Consider the following 18,479-nt stretch of genomic DNA (forward strand, 5'->3'; position numbering starts at 1 on the left):
CTTATAAACGCACCAGCAACGTTTTAGAAGCGTATTAACAATATATTAGGAGAACACTTAGATGAATTTATTATAGCATATCTTAATAATATCATTATCTACTTAATAACTAAGGAAAAACACAGGGAACACATTAAATAGGTCTTAAAGAAACTATAAGAAGAACAGATACCAGTAGCAATTAAAAAATGCGAGTTCTTTACTAGAAAAACCGATTTCGTTAAATTTATCATTAAACTAGGCCAACTTAGTATAGATCCAAAAAAGATTAAGGCTATAGTAAATTAATAGGAACCAGAGAACGTTATATAGTTAAGATTGTTCCTAGGGTTTTATAATTACTATAGAAGGTTTATAGCGCAATAGTTAAAGGATATTAAGCCATTTACGCGGTTAATAAAGAAAGAAGAACTATAGGCATAGGGGGAAGAGTAAAGAGAACTCTTTAAGAAAGTCAAAGAGTTGTTCACCCAGGAGCCAGTTCTTAAGATTTATTAACTAGGACTAAAGACGGTTATAGAAACAGATATATTAGACTATATACTAGGGGCGTGCTTTATATAAAGGCATTAAGATAGATAGCACCTAGTGGCATACTATAGTCGAAAGATAACACCACCAGAGTTAAACTATAACATCTACAACAAGGAGTTATTAGGTATAGTTATAGTATTAAAAAAATAAAGAGCATTCTTATAAGGCATAAAGAAACCATTTATAGTTAAGACGGATTATAAGAACCTAACGGGATTCCTAATAATAAAGGAACTTAACTAAAGATAGGTTAGATAGGCAGAGATACTTACGGAATACCATTTTAAAATTTAGTATACTAAAGGTACAGACAATATATAGGCAGATGCTCTAAGCCACAAAGCTAAACTATAAAATAAGGAAAAGCCATTAGGGGCTTTATTGCAAAAAGATACAGACGGATTAATTAGGTATAATTATCCAAAAATTATAGCAATTTAAAAAGATAATAAACTAGAGAAAGTCTATAAAACACCAGAAAGCTTTTAGGCATAAAGAATTCTAGAAGTATAGCTAGAAGATCTACAGACAGATATATATAAAAATTAAGAAGCAAAGTATATCCTAAAAAGCATAGCAGAGTAATTTATAGAGGACTTTTATAAGGGACTAACCTAAGAACATAATAGAGCTACGGGCTTAGTGTTAAGACTCTAAAAGGAGTACATTATTAACGGAATCTAGAGGATAGCTAGAAAAGTTATAAAGGAATATTTAGATTGCTAAAGAAATAAACTAACAAGGCATAAGCTATATAGAGGGCTACAACCTATCGAAATACCAGAAAGACTATAGGAGGTCATATTATAGGACTTTATTATTAAGTTACCAAAATTAAAAGATCCTATTACCGGACAAGATTATAACGCGATCTTAGTAATAGTAGACAAGCTTATAAAGTAGGGATACTTTATAATATATATAGAAGAAATCTCAATAGAAGATGTCGCTAGAATCTACATTAAAGAAGTATTTATAAAACATAAAGCACCAAGCAAAATCATATTAGATAGAGATCCAAGATTCATAGTAGTATTTTAGGAAGTATTCTTAGCGGAGCAAAGAGTTTAAGCAGCAACTTCTACCATATATTATCCGCAGACAGACAGTTAAACGGAAAGATTAAATTAGACGCTAGAGCAGTATCTAAGGTATTATATCAATCATGCACAGAATAATTAGGTATTACTATTACCAGTTATACAGTTTATATATAATGCAACACCTTAAGAAGAAATAGGCATATTACCATTTAAGGCAAATTACGGATATAAGCTAAGAATATTATTATCACCACAATAAGCAAAGAAAATGAGTAGTACAGCTAAAGAGAGAATAAAGACGTTAATAAATCTTTATATAGACCTTACGGAATTAGCAAAGAAAGTATAAGAGAGAATAAAAAAATACTATAATACTAAGAGATCTAAGGGACCAGATCTTAAGGAGGGAGATAAAGTATAGCTACTACACAAAAATTTTAAGAGTCGACGACTAAGCAAGAAATTAGACCATATTAAACTAGGACCTTTTAAAATTACATAGAGGATTTTACTGGTCATATTTAAGTTAAACCTACTAGCTAAAATAAAGATCTACCCTATATAGCACATCGCAATGCTAGAGCTAGTATATAGGAATATTAAGCCACTAGTCTATAAAGCAGATATATATAAAGGACAAGAAGAAGATAAATAGCAAGTATCGAAGATTGTTAATCATAAGAACATTAACGACGAGATATAGTACAAGGTTAAGTGGATAGGCTACACTAAGACTACCTAGGAGCTACTAGAGAATTTAAAGAACGCTATAGAAAAGGTATAGGAGTATCGGAAGAGATTAGGTTAGGTAGCATTAATAAAGAAGGATTGCTAAAGAATAAGTCACCTAAGGGGGACCCAAAAAGAGTAGTTGCCGAAATACTTAGATCTATTTCCTTCTCTATTAGAGGAAAATCCGTTTTTTTATTACCTAGTTCCTATAAACCTTATTTTACAAGTTTTTACTCCTTAAAACAAACCTTCTTATAAACCTTCTTAAGACAAAGTAGACGAGCAGACGCTATAATTTAAGTATTTAGGGCCTTCTGTTCCGCGTTACGGGAACATTCTAACTTAGCAAGGGCTTATAACAGTTCACCATCTAGCCGCGCAGCAGTAGATTAAATATAAGACCCTAAGATAAATTAATTAGGGAACCAGATAACTATTAAGAGTAATAGGTCGCGTATATTTAGCATTAGAAGTAGAGCGAACGTCATAAGACAAACAAATATTCGCTTTAGTACACTCTAAGTAAGAGGACGGTTATTACGAAGATAGGTTCACCAACGTAATATAAACTAACCCCTCTTTTAAACAACGAGAACACGGAGACGGTATAATCTCACTAAGAGATAATATTGCAGCAATAGTGCGAGCACGACGTTGGGCGTATAAAGAAGAAATTGCTTTAGGTATAATGAGCAATAATATTAACCAAATTAATTAGACGGATATTANACCTCTAGTAAACNACNTAGAGATNNTNNNNATCTTTAAGGACGAAGATAAAGAGGAGGGAGATGGTGTTACAGACGCTTTAAGTATAATATTACGACTACTTAAAGAAGAGACGGAAGAAGCTAGTTAGTTAATTTAGGTACGGTCTAGAATGGAGCTAATAGAACTATATAATAAGGAATAGTAACTAAGGTTATATAATATGCTATATATTAAATAAGAGAAATAAGAGGAACTTACGTACCTTATATACAAAACGTATATTATATATAAGAAGGATTTTATAGGAGTACGGTTATATATTTAAGGACCCTTAGTCCCTACCTAGATAGTTTCTTCCTTATAGTGATTCTTAGAATACAATTAGAGTTAATCTATTAGGCAACCACTCCACCAGTTATTATTACGTTGTTGACTTTTATACTTACATTTCCTACACACCTAGCCCATTAACGAACCCATTGTAGTTCTTACTACAAGGTTCCGTTACAAGGTGTCCTAAGTAACGGCTTGCCTATAGAAGGATCTTTATAGAAGACCGTCTCTTAGTAGAGCTATAATCCTTAAGACGTAATAAGATTATAATGTAATTAGAAGGGAGAAACGCATATAAAGGACAGGTAGAATTAACTGTAACTATAATATAATCTCGGTTAATTACCGTTTATAAAGGCTTTCTCTCTTACTTTTTTCCTTCTGCTTTCTTTTCTTAGAAGGGTTTAATTAAGCTTGGCTTATATAATCCTTATACTAACAAAGTAGTACGGCGCCATACTAGTGTAGTAGGAAACTAGCTATTTGTCTTTTAGGAAGCTTAAAGGAACTCTTTTAATAAGTAGTGGCGATTAAGTTGCTTAAATAAGAGGGCAGGAGGACTTTTATAGACAAGAACTCAGCTAATTCTTCCTAGAGATTACCTTTTCTCTACCTACGCTACGGCCTCCTCCTTAGGTGCCTCCTTTTCTACGGGGACCTCTTTTATATTACATTACTTTTATTTATACGGCCTTCTAGTTTAACTTCCTTAAGATCTTATATAAGGAACCGTTTTAACCTATTCCTATATAGATTGCCTCTTATTTTAGTACTATTAAGTTTATAAAACCCTTTTTCTAATACCATTTTAATCTAGAAGGGACCCTACTATTTTAGCTATAGCTTTTGCCACCACGATATATCTTTTGCCTTCTTTGCATCCTATACTAGCATAAGCCCCCTAGACTTAAGCTTGCCCTTATAGGTATTCTCTATTAGCTAGATAATAGCGGCGCATCCTCTCCTAAGCTTCTTCGTTATTTATCTCTTGTTACTTAAACTGTTTTATTCTTAGAATAATTAACTCTTCTATTGTCTTTACCTTATTCTACAAAAGTGTCTACTATATAGGAAGGTAGAGCTATCTATTAAGGCCTATTCCCAAAGGGTAGCCGTCTAAGTTAGATATAAGGCTTCCTCCGTAGAGGTAGTAGAGGAAGCGGCAGAAGCTGTAGTGGAAGCTAAGAAAGAGGAGTAGATTTAAGAATCTTATTAAGAATATTATTGAAGTTAAACTAAGTATCTAATATTTTAATAAGCTTGTAGGTAAAGCTGTAGGTTAATTAGATCTAGCTGCTTTTTAAAAGGGAAGGTGATATATAAACACTAATCTAATTATAGCAGTAAATAATAGAGAGCTAGTATAAAAGGGCAAAGCCTAACACTAAAAGATAATACTTAATTAAGCATTATAAGGGGAATGGGACTAGATAAGTTACGCTAGAAAGGTAGAAGAATAACTAGAGGGTAAGTTGGATTTTTTTTAGGATAAGGTTAAAGCCTAGGTTGCTTCTGTAATATATATAACCCTAAGCCCCCTATATATAATAAGAAATAAACCAAAATAACCGAGGAGCGTTCCATACTATTATATTACTACTCCTACCTAAAACGTTGTCCCCTAACGTTTCTTTATAGACCCTATTTGGTAGGTAAGGAACGCTTAAGAATAGAAAAAAACAACCTAATACCTAGTATACTTTTAACTCCTTTAAAGCTGCCTACACCCCTTCCCTATTTATCGCCTCTGTTCTATATTATCTACGCCTTCCGCCTCAAGCTCTATATTTACATTATCCTATATATTAATAACACTAACCTAGAGTTTTGAAGACACCTTTTTACGGACAGTATTCATTTCCGCTTATATTGTCTTCTACATAAGAGGTTGGAGAACACTGGAATTAATTGTCTGTTCTTCCAAAGCAGTACCCTTTTTTAAAATTGATAAAGGCGTTGGGCGGTGTAATACTGCTGGCTTATTAATATTCTCTAAAATATTAATAAATGCTAGCGAATATTCAGAAGCAGCATTTTAGAAGCTATCTTCTTCAAGCTTACTTATATCCTTTAGCTCCCGGTCGATTTCTATAGGCGCTACCTTATTATTAAATATATTAGGACTAAGGTTTAGCGCAGTAGTCCTAGCGCCCTAAGGCGTAATAGCCCCAGCCTTACCTTTAGAATAGCCTTCAAAACTATAATCGGTTAGTAGAGAAGCGCGAGAAGTTATACCAGCCGGGTTATATTCGTATTCTAGATCCAAAACCGAGTCTTTAGGATATTCTAGGTCATCTACAGGACGCTTACGCCCTTATTCTTTTGCTAAAAAGTAAGACTTTACCCTAAATACCTCCCGCTTAAATTCCTCTAGCTCTCCAAAGCTNTTANAAACAGCCTNAGTAANANGCNTCCTATGTCTTTCCNAAAATACTTTATATTNATTATTTAATAAAGGATTTAGGATTAACTGTTACTCTCTTCTTACTTAAGGGTCGTCCCATAAAAGTCTCCTAACTAAAGCATTTAAAACAGCGCTCTTTGCCTATAGCTATATATAGGCCGGAAACTTATATAGAGGAGCGTTAAAAATAGGTTCGCCAGTAGGGGTTAAAACCAGGGGAAAAGCATCTAGATTTATCTATATAACAGCCTACTAGCTCTTAAGCCTAGGAATCTCCAATCTCTTAATATTTGGTAGAATTGCAATTAAGTCTAGTATAACAATTAAGCGACTTAATGTTGCTTAAGAGGCTCCTTGTGTAATAGTAGCTTTCGTAAACCGTACTTTACTAGTCCTTAATATAATAGGTATCCAGTTAAGCTTAAACTTCTTAGCATTAGCTTTAGTCTAGGCAGTTTCTATATTCTTAATACGCCCTCTACTATTAAGTTTACCACATTCTTAAAGTAAGCCTACTTATTCTAGTATATACTGATATATGCCAGGTAGGAACTCTACGCAAGACTAACTCCCCTTATTAATTAAGGAGATATAAGAACAAAGCTAGCTTTCTCTAGAATTTGGCCCTTCTTTACACACTTATAGAAGGTTAATTTCTAAGTTCCGCTTTTTAGGGAGATAGCCACTAAGGAACTAGAGCGTATAGCTTAGATATATAATAAAACGAGTAGCGCCATTAGCGCGTAAAGCCACTGTATGCTGGTAGTGCTCCAGATCTATCTAAACTACCTATTGTAATAGAGAATGGCACATAGTCCAAAGGATACCGCTATTTTCCTCTCTAGTAGTCTTACGTAAATAATACGCATATATATTAAACTCCTCTTTAAAAATGTCTAGAATCTTAGTATCTTTTTACTATTTAAATAAATCGGCCTAGTGGATTCTAAGTAAGTCCTATTCTATTTCCCCTTTTAAGCCTAATATAAGCTTCCTCAACCCTATATAATCTACTTAATAATCACTAGGTCGTATAGTAGAATAAGCGTAAATCCTAAGACTATTATTCGTATGCTTAGGATGACTATCCCTTTTAAACTAAAAATAAGAGCTTTTGGCTATTTAGAGAATATTAATAGCATTATAGTTCTTAGAGACTAAATGAATTCGTAAATATAAATTTATAGAGGAAGCACTGGCATCTAGTCCTAGTAATCCTGCCATTTTCTAAAGATATATCCGGTATAGCGCGCGGACTTCTATCCTATTTCCTTACCAGGCTATAATAAACTATTATAAGATAGAAGAAATACCGCCTTCTAGTTCTTTCTTTAAATTAAGAGCCTTTATTAATTTAACTAGCGTTTTAAAATAGTACGAGCATTTTATTTTTCATTTCGGCCGTAGTTTCCTAACAATTACCTCTCTATTAGCTTTAGCAATTATAGCTACTTTTCCCTTTTATCTATTAGCTTTACCAGAAGCTAAAGGTTTCGCAGGTCCTATTTTTAGCTTCTTTTTAGGAGATTTCTTAGAAGCTTTTCCAGTCTTACGTTTCTGCGAGGAGCTAGCAACAAAGACATCCTCTAAAGACGTAGATTTATTAAATTTAGAGTCCTCTCTATTAGCTTTAGAAACCTTACCTCTAAACAGAAACGTACTATATAGCATCTTTGCGTTTAAGCCTTTAACCTCTTTAAAAGGTACTAACAGAGGTCCCAAAGTAACTAGCTTTGGTATAAATCCCTTTCCTTTAGCTTTAACGGTTAAGGCTAGCACTAAAAGCTTATAACCTTAGCTTAGATAATAGGCAAGCCTCTATTTCCTAACTAGCTCCTCATTAACTTCTAGTCCAAATTTATAAGCATTAAGGAAATCTAAGGGTGTTAGGTATAGAGTCCTTAAGATCCCGGCCTTTAAGAGTTCTAGGCGGTTTAGCATTATATTATTAACTATCTTTAACATATTCTCTCTAGCAATCTCGCTCTTTTTAGCTTAATTAATAAGAATACGAATACTTTTTAGTATATAATATATATAGAAGAGCTTGCAGGGACCTTCTAAAAGTTCCTCTCCCTACTCCTTCTTAACTATATCCCGCACCGTCTTAATCTTATTAATCTTATAAGTAATCTTAGAAAGCTTCCTAATATCTATAAAGGTATTTTCCCACTCTTTACTTTTTAAGTTTCCTTTAAGCTCTCTATCCTTTTTAATCTTAATTATAGCATTTCTTGCAGCCTTAACTACATTATACTCCTGGTTTAAAATAACCTGCGTTAAACCATAATAGATATTTACGCGCTAATTAACTGGGTGGCTTTAGGCAGCTTTAAAGATAACCTCTATTATTTACGCCTTTTCTTAGTATATAAGGGCTATTAACCGGATAGTAGGAGGCGGAGGCGTAGGAGGCAAAGGCGGCGGCCTTCCTTTTAAGCGGAGTTCTATAGTTCTAGGCATTTTTATAGTAAAATTCCGCGTGCGCAACAGGTAATTTAAGAAAAGGGTAATAATAGTGCTTCTTAATGTAAAGAAAGGCAAACGGGCGCGTATAATTAAACGAGATAGGGTGACAGGATAATAGGATAATAGGATAATAGGATAACAGGAAGTTAAAATAAAGATCTTGTGGTATTTACTAAAAAGGTAAATTAAAATGGTTGTTATGTGAAATCTTAAGATGTTAAGGAACTTCGACCACCGGTTAAAGTTATCTAATTAGTTAGATTTTCCTTGCCAAGACATTTACATAATAATAACTTTAATATTAATAATTTTTTAAAAGAATAAACGAGACTTAGATAATGCCTAACTTTAACTTCCGGTATACTTAACTAAGACTTCTTAAAGTAAAGTAGCTCTTCTCTTAACTTAAAAGGAAACAAAAATATTAATTTAAAAATTGTAGAACGTAAAAATATAAAATACTTATAAGAGATAGTTATTAGTAATAAAGGTGGAAGGAAGAAGACTATATATGTAGTTATTCCTTATAAGAGTAGTTATTAAGATAGAGGATTCAAAACCAGCTTTAAAGAGCTAAACTCTTTTCCTAATTCCTTATGCTAGTAGGATAAGGTAGGAGTGTAGTAGAAGACTCTAATCCTTATAGTTACTTTATATATTTATTATAGAGGTAGAAAGAAGAAAGCAAATAAGTTACTGTTTATAGTAATAGGTATCCTAAGTGACAGCCTATTTATAAAAGAATCTTTATAAAAAACTGCCTTTTTAGTAGGGTTGTGTAATCCTTAAGACGCGATAAAATCGTAGTATAGTTAGAAGAAAGAGATGCTGCTATAGCCTCCTCTTTAGGTGCTTTTTCTTCTATAAAGACTTCTTCTATATTATAGTTGCTTTTATTTATACGGTCTTCTAGTCTAATCCCCTTAAGATCTTGTATACGAAACCGTTTTAACCGATTCCTATATAGGGTGCCTCCTATTTCAGTGCTATTAAAATTCTTAATTTTATAGAACCCTTTTTCTAATGACCTTTTAATCCGGAGGGGGCCCTACCATTTTAGCTATAGCTTTTGCTATTATAATATATCCTTTACCTTCTTCGCATCCTATACTAGCATAAGCTCTCTAGGCTTAAGCTTACTTTTATAGGTATTCTTTATCTTATTAAAGTATTCTTTATTAGCTAGACAATAGCTATATATAAAACACTAGAACTAAATAGGAAGTCCACGAGATTAGGTATTAAGTGCAGCTCTATTAAGTAAGGTATTAATTAGTGTTATCTTAGGCTTATCTACATTAATATTGTTAAGGCCTTCTACTATAGAAATACGCCCTTATAGCTTTATATTAAAGCCATTAATAAGCGAGTCGTAGTAAGCTAGTTGCTTTAGGATTCTTTACTTTTTAGCTCTAGAAGGTTCTAATTATAATGAGGTTAATTTAGAAGGTAGCTTTATAGGCTGTCCTTCCTTTAAACCCCTAGAGAGCCTCTAGGTTCTAATATTAACAATATCCTTATAGCTAAGGTAACTCTTTTATCCGCTAGGCCGCCTTATAATAGTAGTTAATAGCTTAAGCGCAAGATAATATACATTAGTAGCTGCGTTAGCTAGCGTGTAAACTAGGGACCTTCTAAAAGTTCCTCTCCCTACTCCTTCTTAACTATATCCCGCACCGTCTTAATCTTATTAATCTTATAAGTAATCTTAGAAAGCTTCCTAATATCTATAAAGGTATTTTCCCACTCTTTACTTTNTAAGTTTCCTTTAAGCTCTCTATCCTTTTTAATCTTAATTATAGCATTTCTTGCAGCCTTAACTACATTATACTCCTGGTTTAAAATAACCTGCGTTAAACCATAATAGATATTTACGCGCTAATTAACTGGGTGGCTTTAGGCAGCTTTAAAGATAACCTCTATTATTTACGCCTTTTCTTAGTATATAAGGGCTATTAACCGGATAGTAGGAGGCGGAGGCGTAGGAGGCAAAGGCGGCGGCCTTCCTTTTAAGCGGAGTTCTATAGTTCTAGGCATTTTTATAGTAAAATTCCGCGTGCGCAACAGGTAATTTAAGAAAAGGGTAATAATAGTGCTTCTTAATGTAAAGAAAGGCAAACGGGCGCGTATAATTAAACGAGATAGGGTGACAGGATAATAGGATAATAGGATAATAGGATAACAGGAAGTTAAAATAAAGATCTTGTGGTATTTACTAAAAAGGTAAATTAAAATGGTTGTTATGTGAAATCTTAAGATGTTAAGGAACTTCGACCACCGGTTAAAGTTATCTAATTAGTTAGATTTTCCTTGCCAAGACATTTACATAATAATAACTTTAATATTAATAATTTTTTAAAAGAATAAACGAGACTTAGATAATGCCTAACTTTAACTTCCGGTATACTTAACTAAGACTTCTTAAAGTAAAGTAGCTCTTCTCTTAACTTAAAAGGAAACAAAAATATTAATTTAAAAATTGTAGAACGTAAAAATATAAAATACTTATAAGAGATAGTTATTAGTAATAAAGGTGGAAGGAAGAAGACTATATATGTAGTTATTCCTTATAAGAGTAGTTATTAAGATAGAGGATTCAAAACCAGCTTTAAAGAGCTAAACTCTTTTCCTAATTCCTTATGCTAGTAGGATAAGGTAGGAGTGTAGTAGAAGACTCTAATCCTTATAGTTACTTTATATATTTATTATAGAGGTAGAAAGAAGAAAGCAAATAAGTTACTGTTTATAGTAATAGGTATCCTAAGTGACAGCCTATTTATAAAAGAATCTTTATAAAAAACTGCCTTTTTAGTAGGGTTGTGTAATCCTTAAGACGCGATAAAATCGTAGTATAGTTAGAAGAAAGAGATGCTGCTATAGCCTCCTCTTTAGGTGCTTTTTCTTCTATAAAGACTTCTTCTATATTATAGTTGCTTTTATTTATACGGTCTTCTAGTCTAATCCCCTTAAGATCTTGTATACGAAACCGTTTTAACCGATTCCTATATAGGGTGCCTCCTATTTCAGTGCTATTAAAATTCTTAATTTTATAGAACCCTTTTTCTAATGACCTTTTAATCCGGAGGGGGCCCTACCATTTTAGCTATAGCTTTTGCTATTATAATATATCCTTTACCTTCTTCGCATCCTATACTAGCATAAGCTCTCTAGGCTTAAGCTTACTTTTATAGGTATTCTTTATCTTATTAAAGTATTCTTTATTAGCTAGACAATAGCTATATATAAAACACTAGAACTAAATAGGAAGTCCACGAGATTAGGTATTAAGTGCAGCTCTATTAAGTAAGGTATTAATTAGTGTTATCTTAGGCTTATCTACATTAATATTGTTAAGGCCTTCTACTATAGAAATACGCCCTTATAGCTTTATATTAAAGCCATTAATAAGCGAGTCGTAGTAAGCTAGTTGCTTTAGGATTCTTTACTTTTTAGCTCTAGAAGGTTCTAATTATAATGAGGTTAATTTAGAAGGTAGCTTTATAGGCTGTCCTTCCTTTAAACCCCTAGAGAGCCTCTAGGTTCTAATATTAACAATATCCTTATAGCTAAGGTAACTCTTTTATCCGCTAGGCCGCCTTATAATAGTAGTTAATAGCTTAAGCGCAAGATAATATACATTAGTAGCTGCGTTAGCTAGCGTGTAATATATACTATTGAACTGGCCAAACGCGTCCTCTATAGCATACCGCAGCTCTAGGTAGTAACTAGCGGTAAGTAATACTTAAGTAAATAACTCAGTTATATCTAAACTAGTTCGCCGCCGGCCTTAAAGAAGAAGCTTAAGAATAAGATTGTAATATTCGTTAAGTTAATTAATCTTAAACCAACTATCTTACTGGCCTCTACAATTAACCAATATACTAGTAAGTAATAATCTTTAGAGGACTTAATCCGCGGCTTTAGTTATAAGCAATTTAGTAAGGTATAAAGCCAACTATATATATTAACTCTTTATACTACTAGTAAAGAGAATATAGCAGCAAATAATTACCCGTTTAATAAGCCTAATATTAGCGTACTTAATAGCAAACTTTAATATAAGGTAGACCTCTATATCTTATATAAATCGAACATAGTTTTAAAACACCTTATTAACTAGTTTATTACCATAGGACCGTTAGCTAGGCGAAAAGAACTCCTCTTAAATACGCTGTAAGGTAGTAAGGAATCTTACTCTTACTACTGCCGTTTTATTACCTCTTTTAATATCTTATCCGGTAATCCAATTATTAACCCCCTTATTACCCTAGTCCTTAATATTTTAAGAAAGAAGACTAAGGAAGTAGGCAGTAATTCAGGCGTTAAAGGACTTAATTACGACCTCCTTTTTATAATAGAACGGCGTCCTATAACCCTAATACGCGCTAAGGTAGACCTTGCTATAATCTAACGATTTAAAGCAGTTAGATAGTCCGCGGTAAATGTTGTATATTATATCTATATAGTTAGTTCGCCAATAAAACAATCCAGCCATAGGAAGAAACCATTTTAGCTGTTTATAGTAACGCTCTTTAAGATAGCGCTCTTGCTATATAGATTAGAGGAGGCCTATAGTTTTCTAATCGCTATTAATTAAGACTAATTTACCATTATTAAAGGATCCATCCTTATACCCTAGCTGGCCCTCTTAAAACCCGCATTCGCTATTATCGCCACTAAATATATTCCTAAGAACACCATATATGCCCTTTAAAGTGCCTTTATTCTCTAAAATTGGACCTAATATAAAGTAGCGTAGCTTTTATAGAAGGAGACGATCTATAATAGGTATACTAGGCCAGAAGTCTACGGCAATATTAAGCTCTTTAACTTTTAGTATTATATACGCAATAGCCTTAGCAATCTAATATAACTAGCACTGTTCTATATAGCTATCTGCCTAGTTACTAGAATAATTAAAGATTACGCTATAAGTAAGCTATTCCGTAGGTTTAAGTATAGAAGTATAAAAACCGTTATATAGAAATTTAGGGTTAAGTATAAGCTTAAAAGTAGTAGCAGAGAGGTGCTTATTGGTGTTTAATATAGTCTTATATTAAACCTTTTTATTTTAGTTAAAGTTATTATATATAACCGTTAGCTGGTTCTAGTTCTTTAAAGTAGTTACCTTAATTATGCGCTATAAGAAAGTTACTATTTATTACACTAGCAGTGACTGAGACGCCTTAAGTACGCGATCTATAGCTAAGATACCTTAACTATACCCTCCGCTTATAGTGACGGAGGCGTCTTATCTAAACCCTTAAGTGTGGAAGTATATACCCTACCAACTTTCTTTAGTTTTTTTTGTATTTTAGTAAGACTGGTATATAATATTATAACTCCCAACTTATAAAGAAGCGTAATATACCTTTATTTAATACCTATATTATATAAATAAACCCCCAAAGCAGTATGGAACTAGTAGCTAGCTTAAGGGGCTTATACGTTTGCTAGGATTGCGCACACCATAAAGAGCTTATTATAGTAAGGCGTAATATTATAAGAATTAGCATATGGCCTTTACTAAACTAAAGCTATAAGGAAGCTCTATAGCGTTAGAGTAAGGCACTATATATTAGCAGTAATTGTATTAAGCTTAAGCTTTTTAACTGGTTCTTTGGCGTTAAATTATCTAAGCCTACTAGAAATAATAACTTCGTTCTCTTCTCTTGGGCGTATAAGATCCTCTAACTCTTACTCTATCTACTTATATAGAGGTTCTTAATAGAGCCTTCCTAGCTAGCGATTACTATACACTATAAGCCGTTCCTTAACTTCTAGCTCTTTAAATATTGCCTTCTATAGCCTATTTACACGTCGCTCTAGTATATTATAATTAGAAGGGCCGGAAGCGGTTATATAATGCTTAATAAAAGTTATAATGCCCCAGCGGTGCTTATATAGCTGTTCTAATATTAAATTAACTCTTTCGTATTCTAAATGAAAGACTTATAATCCTTAATTATTATTTAAAGCTGGCTCATCGGTTTAGGTACTTTGGCTGCGGTAGGAAGAGGGCGGCGGTAGTCGTGAGAGAAGTGCGGCTACTACAACTCGGGGGCGTCGGGCGCGATAATAAGATAATGAATTAGAATCGGGCAAATCGGGCAACGTAGTCTTCTTCGCCAGGTTTAATTTAGTAATTCTGGCCATTAGGAATAGCTTAGGGAGTTATAGAAGTTAAGATAATTTGGCTCAAAGTAGGTGTATATAGGCCTAAATACCCCGCGCGGGACTAACAAAAATCCAAACCGTGTACCAGACCTTCTAACGAAGGTCTTGCCAAAAGCGGCTAGCGGCTTGGCAAGGTAAGCCTTGGCAAGAAGGTCTGGGAACGAGACAACGCCATACAAACTTTGGTGGACGCGTCAACGGAGGATGCCGCGCGATGGTGCGCGGACCTGCTTTGTAAGCTCGGTTGGTGCGTGGGGTTTGTTGGTATTATAAGTGCACTCCAATCCCCGTCCTCTCGTGGATATGGCGTTCCAATGACATCTTACTGCCGAGCAGGTCGCCCTGTCGTGAGAAAAATTCGACTGATGCTGGAGCAATAAGCTCTTGAAGCGTCCAGCCCCGAGTAAACCATCGACTCCTCATCAAAGACACTTCCCAAGTCAGCGGGGAGTTGTGGTCGCTCGAATTGTGTTCTCGTGCGGGAACGTCGGACAAATATACGTAGCATTTGGTAGCATCGCGATACCAGCGGAACATGGAGTTGATGGCCTCTGTGAGCTCGGCGCTACTTGATTTGTCGATGCAGCAAGTGTCTATCCAGAAATACTGCAGACTATCGCTAGCAGCTTGTTTTGCGCAGAACCGAATCTTATCGTAGCCAGCCTTGTTCTTGCCAGTGCCCTCCATTAAGTCTTTGAAGGTGACTTCATCGCTCTCCGCTGCCCAAGTATGGGAAAGTATGGCATAACGAGGGATGTTCTCGATATGTTCCACCAGGCTAAAGTCCCCTTGATCTTTGCATTCTACAAGACGCATTGCTGTGCGTAGGTTTTGCAAGGCTCAGCAGAGCGAAAAAGCAGGAAAGTGGCGGGTGAAGAAGGCCTTTAAGGTCGAGCATCAGGGCCAACAAGCGAGGGCGCTTTACCATAAAGGAAGTATCCATTTCCTGATGCAGATCTACCAGACAGATATAACTAATATTACAACTATTATAATTAAGCTATAGCTTATAAAAGGAGATAAAATTAATTCTTAAAATATTTAGTTACTACTAAAACCACGACTATAAGCCCTTAGACCCTTTGTAGAGAATTTGTTTGGTTAATAAGGAGCAGCATGTATGCTCGTGCACACAAACGAACTAGCCGCGGTAAAGGTTGGCAGACTCCAATCGGGTAAAAAAGCAGGCTTCGTTCCGCCGCAAGCGAGGGGGCAAATTCCTCGGGCCAAATTTTTTTTCTCCATCAGTAGTGATAAATGGTGGCTCGGGAGGATCCTCTTCCTACAATGGCGTCCTACTCGACACCGTCTATCTGGGCCTATTGCCCTAGCGACCATCTGACGCAATTCTCTAAATCTCTTCAACATCATCATGACCTCCGTGTCTGCAGTTTAAGTGGAGCGTAGATCCTTCTCCGCAATTGCCCATCTGCCAGGTACCCGCCGAGGAATAACCTGGACACTTCCTTGATATTACCTTGAACTCAGTGAGTGGAGTAGCCTCTTCCATCTCTGATCTCCCTTTGCTATGCCATACCATGATGAACTAGTGTAAAAAACGATGTTAGACTATTGAGAAAGAACATGCGAAGAAGCACACGACCTGACTAGGTTCTGCCTTCGAAAACCTTATCTTGGATCCTCGATATCTAGACCTTTTTACTGACTTGCAAGAACACCAAACAGCCCGCGTACATATACCACTACCCTCACCATGTGCGGCATCATCGCCGTTATCCACGCGGACCCCGCTTCCACCTCTGCCGCCGTTGAAATACACGATGCTCTATACCTGCTGCAACACCGTGGACAGGATGCATGCGGTATTGCTACATGCGGGTCGGGAGGTCGGTTCTTTCAATGCAAAGGGAACGGAATGGCTTCGAAGGTTTTCCATGACGGATCCCGCGTCGCCGATCTCCCAGGCTTCATGGGATTGGGACATCTTCGATATCCCACCGCTGGTAGCAGCGCAAACTCTGAGGCACAGCCCTTTTATGTGAACAGCCCATATGGGATATGCTTGACGCATAACGGAAATTTGATCAACGCTCCAGAGTTGAGGCGATTCCTGGATCAGGAAGCGCATAGGCACATCAACACCGAGAGTGACAGCGAATTGATGCTAAACATCTTCGCAAATGAACTAAATGAGACGGGCAAGGCGCGTGTGAACGCCAACGACTGCTTCGCAGCCCTAGAACGGATGTATAAGCGTTGCGTGGGCGGCTGGGCATGCACTGCCATGCTTGCAGGTATAGAGAGTCATTTTAAGGACTACCATGCTGCGTCCTAGAATACTAATGTATACTGCAGGGTTTGGACTCATTGGTTTCCGTGATGCATACGGCATCCGTCCGATGGTGCTGGGCTCCAAACCATCAGAGAGCGGTTCAGGAACCGACTACATGATGGCCTCCGAATCAGTTGCTCTTGTCCAGTGCGGATACAAGGATTTCTTCGACATCCTGCCTGGCCAAGCAGTTATTATCGAAAAGGGCAAACCGCCTGTCTTCCACCAAGTGCACCCGCAGCTCGGCTACACGCCCGATATCTTCGAGTACGTGTACTTCGCGCGTCCCGACACGGTTATCGATGGCATTGACGTCGACGAATCACGTCGCAACATGGGTTTTAAGCTCGCCGAAACCATTCGAAAGCAACTGGGCCCCGCGACCCTAGCTTCCATCGATGTCGTCATGCCCATCCCTGAAACGAGCATTACATCGGCGCTTTGCGTGGCCGAAAGCCTCGCCAAGCCGTACTGCCAGGGATTCGTGAAGAACCGGTACATCTTCCGCACCTTCATCATGCCGTCGCAGAGGCTGCGGCAGAAAGGCGTGCGGGCCAAGCTGAACGCCATGCGCAAGAAGTTCGAGGGCAAGAACGTGCTGCTGGTCGACGACAGCATTGTGCGCGGCACGACATCGCGCGAGATCGTGCTGATGGCGCGCGAGGCCGGCGCGGAGAAGGTCTACTTCTCGTCGTGCGCGCCGCCCATCACGAACGCCCACATCTACGGCATCGACCTCGCCTCGTCGTCCGAGCTGATCGCCCACCACAGGGACACCGACGCCATCGCCAAAATCATCGGCGCTGACGACGTTGTTTACCAGACCCTGCCCGATCTCGAGGCTGCCTGTGCCGCACTCTCGCCCCGCGACCCTGCGACCCAGAAGTTCGAGGTCGGCGTCTTCTGCGGCAGGTACGTCACGCCGGTCGACGACTCGTACTTCGAGCATATGGAGCGGGTGCGCGGTGAGAGCCGCAAGCTGAAGGTTGTCGAGAGCGCGCGCGAGGCCGTCGTGCGGGGCGTTGCCGGGGAGCGGGAGGTGCGCATGGCGGCGAAGGGCGTCGAGGTGGACAGGCACGGGAATGTCATTCCCGCGGACAGTGGGGAGAAGTGGGTGGGGAACGGGGTTGGGCAGACCAACAGCAACAGCGTGGCGAGGGCGCCTAAGCCGGCGGATTGGGAGGAGAGGACGCAGAGTGAGGAGCAGGTCAGAGTCGGGAGCAGCCAGGATATTAGCTTGCATAATCTGAATGATCATGACGGCAATTGATGTGTTGGACATGACGGGCTGAGCTGGCCTGGATGGCATGCATGATTAGGAACGTTTTAAGAAAATCTACGTAGACGTAGCTGTGAAGGCGGGTTTCTCCTTTTTCGCATGGCGTCGGTAGGATAAGGGGTTGCGTGGAGCAGAATAGAAAAAAACCCTGCATTTGGCTTGTTAGAGTTACATTGTAATGCGAATTGCGTCTGCCAGTACTATCTCGAATCTCCCTCGAAGCTGTGATGGCCAGATTATGCCTTTATAAGCTGCGCTGAGGCGGTTTTTAGGATTTGGGTGGGTGGCATAGTGGTCAAAGTGCTGGCCCATTCACTTACTGGAGATAATAAGCTGGGAAAGTGGGTCAAATTTTGTCCTGCAAGGTGTGATTTGCAATAGTCAAAGGTTGAAGTCACTGCAGGCACGCTTTGGCCGTGTAAGCCGTTGTCTCGGATACCTTGATACGTGGTCAGTGTGTATCGCAAAGCCTCTGAGTCTAAACTTCTCCGCAGCTTGCTCTCG

General features: G+C 37.4%; 2 protein-coding genes across 2 annotated transcripts; one reads left to right on the forward strand and one right to left on the reverse strand.

Moving 5' to 3' along the window:
- Positions 1 to 14,670: 14,670 nt before the first annotated feature.
- K441DRAFT_619937 (HET-domain-containing protein) lies at positions 14,671 to 15,238 on the reverse strand (the record flags this gene model as incomplete). The annotated part of the gene is made up of 1 exon (XM_067645899.1): positions 14,671 to 15,238. The coding sequence occupies exon 1, from the start codon at positions 15,217 to 15,219 to the stop codon at positions 14,671 to 14,673; it is 549 nt and encodes a 182-aa protein (XP_067498650.1). The 5' UTR covers positions 15,220 to 15,238.
- A 394-nt stretch (positions 15,239 to 15,632) lies between these two features.
- Positions 15,633 to 18,061, forward strand: K441DRAFT_667952 (amidophosphoribosyltransferase). Its single transcript, XM_067649922.1, has 3 exons — positions 15,633 to 15,890; positions 16,078 to 16,658; positions 16,720 to 18,061. Exons 2-3 carry the CDS (start codon positions 16,118 to 16,120, stop codon positions 17,964 to 17,966), a joined length of 1,788 nt encoding a protein of 595 aa, XP_067498651.1. The 5' UTR covers positions 15,633 to 15,890; positions 16,078 to 16,117; the 3' UTR covers positions 17,967 to 18,061.
- The last annotated feature ends 418 nt before the right edge of the window (positions 18,062 to 18,479 follow it).

Source organism: Cenococcum geophilum (genome assembly GCF_001692895.1).
Source record: "Cenococcum geophilum 1.58 unplaced genomic scaffold K441scaffold_59, whole genome shotgun sequence".
NCBI classification, from domain to species: domain Eukaryota; kingdom Fungi; phylum Ascomycota; class Dothideomycetes; order Gloniales; family Gloniaceae; genus Cenococcum; species Cenococcum geophilum.

What these genes read in the sequence shown, in the direction of transcription:
- K441DRAFT_667952 (XM_067649922.1), top strand. Translation starts at nt 16,118, where the DNA reads ATGTGCGGCATCATCGCCGTTATCCACGCGGACCCCGCTTCCACCTCT. An exon ending in ATGCACTGCCATGCTTGCAG is followed by an intron (nt 16,659 to 16,719) that starts GTATAGAGAGTC and finishes TGTATACTGCAG; the next exon opens with GGTTTGGACTCATTGGTTTC.